Here is a 6,000-nt window from a genome sequence, read left to right as displayed (position 1 = left end):
CCGACCCGCTCCGCTCCGCCGGCACCGGAGGCCGGTGCGGCGGCCGCGCATGCGCCGTGCGGCGTCCTTCGCCATGTCCTCTACCCGGCGGCCGCGCATGCGCACGGCGGGGGCGGCGCGGGGCGTCCGGCGCAGCCATGGCGGGGGCGCTGAGGAAGGTAAGGGCTTCTTCTCCTCCGTGCCCTGTCCTACCATAGCAGGTCTCTGCGGCAGAGGGTAGGCGGGCCCTTCCCGCCACAGACCGTTAGCGGGGGTGGGCCGGGCGTGCGGGCCCCTTGTGTGGGCAGGAAGGGAGGGGGGGGTGTGTAGGCCGGGTTTCACCTCAGGGGGAGGGCGTCCCGGTAGCCGCGTTGTGATACGGGCTGCTCCCTCTCTTCGCGTTCTCCTTCCCCTCCCTGTGCGCGGGACAGAACACCGCTAATTAGCGGGGCGCGTGCGTGCTGTGGGAGGCAGAGGCTCCCGTCACAGAACGGCCCTTCTCGGGTGTATGTTGAGCCAGAACAGACTCATCATTTTGGGTCACAACAAGCCCAGGCAGCGCTACAGGCTGGGGGCAGAGTGGCTGCAGAGCTGCCTGGCAGAAAAGGACCTGGGGGTGTTGGTTGACTGTTGGCTGAACATGAGCCAGCAGTGTGCCCAGGTGGCCAAGAAAGCCAACAGCATCCTGGCCTGTATCAGGAACAGTGTGGCCAGTAGGGCCCGAGAGGTGATTGTCCCCCTGTACTCGGCACTGGTGAGTCCTCACCTTGAGTACTGTGTACAGTTTTGGGCCCCCTACCATAGAAAAGACATAGAGGTGCTGGAGCGGGTCCGGAGAAGGGCAACAAAGCTGGTGAGGGGTCTGGAGCACAAGTCTTATGAGGAGAGGCTGAGGGAGCTGGGGTTATTCAGCCTGGAGAAGAGGAGGCTGAGGGGAGACCTTATTGCTCTCTACAACTACCTGAAAGGAGGGTGTAGAGAAGCGGGGGTCGGTCTCATCTCCCAAGTCACAGGTGACAGGACGAGAGGAAATGGCCTCAAGTTGCGCCAGGGGAGGTTCAGGCTGGATATTAGAAAAAATTTTTTCACTGAAAGGGTTATCAGACATTGGAATGGGCTGCCCAGGGAGTTGGTTGAGGCACCATCCCTGGAGGTGTTCAAAAGACAGGTTGATGTAGTGCTGGGAGGTATGGTTTAGTGATGGTGATGCTTCTTGTTTGTTGTGCGGGTGTCTGTTTTTGTCAGTTAGGTTGACGGTTGGACAAGATGATCTTTAAGGTCCCTTCCAACCTAGAAGATTCTGTGATCAGGTAGCCAAGGATCTATTCCCACGTGGTATTAAATGTTTATGTTCCCTGTGCAGACCACCGGGCTCGTCGGATTGGCTGTAGCTGAGAACCCTCATGAGGTACGTCTCACATCTTCTGCGTTTGATGGAAATGGTCAGAGCAAAGCTTTTTGTCATGTGTTTGTGTGTGTAGGTACGCTGGGTACCTTAAAGAGGTGCCAACTTAATGAAAGCCTGAAAACATTCCAAAGTGGCAAAGGAAAAAAATAAATTCTTAAAGGATTAATTCATATCATTGGATGTTTTTTTGCATGTGTACTTTATGTTGCATGTGCTAATTTCAAAAAGCTCCTTTGTGCAAGTACTTTTATCAACCAGTTCTTCATTTTTCTATCTCTCTCATCTCCAATGCAAAAGCAAAGAACTCTTGCAATTCAGTTCTTTATACATGTGATTTCTGCTTCACAAGCATACAGATTTTTGCTGCCCTGCTATGGTGTATTTCCAAAAAGTACTGAAATAACTTACACCTATACCAAGGGGATGGGCTACCCTTACATAAGAGAGGCTAACCCTGTGGTGCAAAGCCACATCAAGGCCCTGTGATGGCAAACACTGTTGAGATTGGCATACTTCAGTGGTTCTTGGGAACCACGTTAGGTGGTTCTTGAACCAACTGGGTGCTTTCTTTTTACTTCCTCAGGCTCAGTCTGTTTGCCACATCTTGCTTATTCAGGAGGCATTAGCTTTGAAAGGACTTAAGTAATTCTTTAATTTCTCTGTGCTTTGAAATGTCTAACTGTGCAACAATTTTATTTCAAAAATGCTTTTGCCATCAAAAGTTAGAAATAGTGTCAAAAAGAATAATTGAAAAAAGTTATTACTATTCTATACAAATGATTCTAGCTCGGTCTACACCCTTATCAGACATCTTCTGGGTAAACTTTATACAATTTTTTTCATGACTTAAAGCCAAGACTAAAGAAATCGGCAATGCTTTAATTGAAGTATAGATTCTGTGCTAGTCCTCTTTTAGTTTCTTGTTTTCCATTCTTTGTATTTCTTTGACTGCAGTATTCTGCTTCTGTTTCTTATTGTTCCTGTAGGACATCAGTTCTTCCTCAGTTAGATAGTTACCCAGCCAACACATGGCCTAAAAGCTGCAATTTCTTCACCCCATTGTGTCTTATATCACTGTATTTAAATCAAGCAATAAAAGTTTCAGGTTTAATTTAAATTTGTCTATCACTCAGAGCTTTGCACCAGCAGGAGGAGAAATGCCAAAAAAAATTCAGTTATACTTCGGTAGCTTGTGTGGTTCTTAATATCTTTATCAGGTAATTTTTCAGAAACTGATGGTTTAGACATGAATTTGTCTCTTTTTTTTTTTTTTTTAAAAAAAAAAAAAAAGTATGGTTAGTGTTAGAAACACAGCTGTTTGTTTGTTTGTTTGTTTCCATTTTGCATCAAACATACTTCACATCACAACTTCTTTTTTAATTTGAGGAATCTGACAGTGGTAACTTCCCAGTCCTAATAAATCCCAGTCTTACCCAAGACAGAGTTCTGTTGTTCAGTCTTAGTTATTGTATTAATCCTGCATTTCTGGATTGAATACCATAGCCCTCTACATTTTGTGTATAGATAGTTATCTAGTGTGTTAAGGAGGACAGGGAGTTAAATAATTCTGGTTGCGTATTTTAACCATGTCTTGTGATCGCTTCAGCGCCTGCGAATACTGTACACAAAAATCCTTGGTGTCCTGCAAAACATTCCTAAAGATGCAGCATACAGGAAATACACCGAGCAGATTGTGAATCAGCGACTCAATTTGGTGCAAGCGGTAAGTATAGTCATGTTTCACAAATGTTGCACATGAAAAGACTTTTAGGATGAGAAGAATGATATTCAAAATGACTGGCTGTTTTTCAGGTGTATATGTAACTTTCAGGTATCAATTCAGAAGAAACTAAAGTCTTGAGGTTTATTTTTGTTATTGACTAGTATATTTTGATGGCATAGTAAAAAAAAGTATTGATTTCTTACTGATGTTTTTACTGACTGTGAAAATTAGAAGAAAACATAGGTCTTTGAAGATTCATGAAACAGTTGTAATTTCCATATGTTTGCACAAAAAATGCATGTGTTCTTACCAATGTAATATCTTAGCACAGTCCTTGCTTTTGATGTTTTAAAACACTTTTTAGTACATTAAAGTATACAATGCTGGTATTGTGTACTTAAGGTCATAATTGGAAGGTTGCATATCATTTTATAAAAAGCTAAGATGAAAATTTACTTTAAAGATACACACTAAAACCCTTAGCAGCTATTGCTTCTTTGGATATCATTAAATAGTACTCGGATTTTGTATTTGTCATTGAGAATTTGACATTTGTTTTCCAGTAAGAAAAGTGTATGAGACATTAGATAATGTAAAATGACACAAGCCAGCTAATTTGATGATAGTTTTGAGGAGGACTAGAGTGTGATCTGGTTAAATTATTGGTTTTGTGCTTTATCTGGGCTTTCTACTTCTCAGTAAAACTTAACATGTATTTATATGTATTTGAATACATAGGAGACTGATGTGCAAAAACTACAGGACAAACTGAATAGCGGTCACATAGAAGAAGTCATTGTACAGGTAAAGTGGGGAAATTTAAGATTAGCTACAAAAGGGAGTAGTGGTTTTCGGTGTTCCTTTGGTTGAGCTTCTTTTCAGAAAAATGTCAGTTTTCCGTATCTTTCTTTGCTGCAAAACAATCAAACAGGAAGAGTAAAAAATCTGAAAAAGAATTGTCATGTAGTCATTGGGATGATCATGCTAAAACCTAACACGATATGTGTTTACATTTATAGCATGTATACCTGCATTGCTTCTTACAGAGGCTAAATCAGTGGAAAGGGCAGATGATTGAGTAATGTTGGGAGATAATCCAAATAGAGTGGAAAATATCATGAAGTTGTTGGGAATGACTAGGTAAACAGACTGTCTGGGTATCTGGAGGTGATTCGGTATGTTTTTAAAAAACAAACCCCAAAATGCTCAAAACACATTGTTCCTTTTGATGTTTATAGGTGAAATTTATGGTAGTCCTGGCTGTGATAGGTAGTGACATCACTGAGATAATGAACTGAAATAGAGGTAGTTTAATACTTTGGCAATCGTACAGAATTTAACAATTTGTGTGTGGTGTTTATTAACAGGCTGAAAATGAGCTTTCCCTGGCAAGAAAAATGATACAGTGGAAACCATGGGAACCTCTAGTTGAAGAACCTCCTTCTGACCAGTGGAGATGGCCAATATAATTTTCAAAAGGGTGTATCCTCTTGAAAGTAAAAAAAATATATTAATTATTAATCTATTGCTACTGACTGTTGTCTTTAAATTAAAGATTATAACAACTTCATAAAAATGTTTTGTCCTAATGTCTGATTACATTTAGCAATCTAAACACTGCTTCCACTTTGCATACTTCGCCTAACACACATGGCACAAACCGTGGTATTGGGGTCTTAAAAGGCTTTATATATGAACATGTATACATTATAGATTTCTTCATGGTCTGAATCCATAACATACAAATATTTCTTCATAATATGAAAAAAATAGTGGATCTTTCTTGACACGTGGCTACGTTCTGTCAAACATTTAAATGGAAACAGTGCTTGCCTCTTCTGAAAACTTTTGTTTGCAGATTAAGCTTACAAGCCCCAATTAAAATATCTGCACTAGCTGTAAGGATGCCGTGCGAGCCTGCCTTTACTCACATCAATAAAGTTCTTGTGAGTTTTAAGAATGTAGCTGTATGGAAAAATCTGCAGTTGATAACATTGATAGAGTATCACTGCGCTCTGTTACATTGCATACGTTGTCATAGCTGCTTTTCATAGTCATTAAGCCTATAAGTTTACCTGTGACATCATTATTGTCAATGATTAATGACATCTTCATATAATATTTCATACAATCAAGGTGTTAGGGGAGTAGAATAAAGAGAAAAACTAACAAGTACAGCTAGTGTATTGACTCTAGCAATTATTGTCGCTGCATTCTTTAGCGTTGGGGTTTTTTTCGGCTACTATTACTATAATTACAGGAACTTTCACATTTTGAAAATTGAAAACGGGGAAAATATTTTGCTTTGTTGGTTGGTTGTGAAGGCTTTTTCAGCCTTGGAAAAGGTAGAAGCTGGTCTCTTCTGAGAGAAAACCACTAGATGGCATTCCAGAAGAGGGCTTCACTAAAGTTAACACACAGTTTTCACCTGAGAAATACTAAAGGGTTATAAACTTGCATGAAGGTGGAGAACGTCAGATGAGAAACAAAGATGAATGGTTGTAGGCAGTAAGTATTGAGCTGATGTGAGAGGAAGCAATATAAAAAATAAACAAGAAAACCAAAGTCTAGTTGGTATGAATGATACTGACATGCAGTACTTTTAAGGGGGGTGAAAAACACTTGCCAGAATATGATGGAAATTGGAATTCTTTCTACTCTGTCATAACTGAGACATTGGCTGAACTGGTTTTGCTCAGTTATTTTTTCCACTTCTAAAGCCATATTTGTCATATGACTTGCAATAGCTCTCCCATAAGCTCGTGAGTTGTGTTGCAGGGGAAAGGAGGTCTCTTTTTTGACCCATTGCTGCTGAAATTTGATATTTGGCATTTTAAAGCTGAGCTTCGGCACTCACATCTTCTCCCCTCCCCAAATGCACAAATATGTC

General features: G+C 40.9%; 1 protein-coding gene across 1 annotated transcript; it reads left to right on the top strand.

Annotated features, from left to right (window-relative positions):
* Positions 1 to 99: 99 nt before the first annotated feature.
* NDUFA5 (NADH:ubiquinone oxidoreductase subunit A5) lies at positions 100 to 4,686 on the top strand. Its single transcript, XM_014963231.1, has 5 exons — positions 100 to 158; positions 1,343 to 1,387; positions 2,994 to 3,110; positions 3,849 to 3,914; positions 4,478 to 4,686. The coding sequence occupies exons 1-5, from the start codon at positions 138 to 140 to the stop codon at positions 4,577 to 4,579; spliced, it is 351 nt and encodes a 116-aa protein (XP_014818717.1). The 5' UTR covers positions 100 to 137; the 3' UTR covers positions 4,580 to 4,686.
* The last annotated feature ends 1,314 nt before the right edge of the window (positions 4,687 to 6,000 follow it).

The sequence above is a fragment of the Calidris pugnax genome, unplaced genomic scaffold (genome assembly GCF_001431845.1).
Source record: "Calidris pugnax isolate Ruff unplaced genomic scaffold, ASM143184v1 scaffold44, whole genome shotgun sequence".
In the NCBI taxonomy this organism is placed as follows: Eukaryota; Metazoa; Chordata; class Aves; order Charadriiformes; family Scolopacidae; genus Calidris; species Calidris pugnax.
This window is presented reverse-complemented; position numbering and strand designations above follow the sequence as displayed.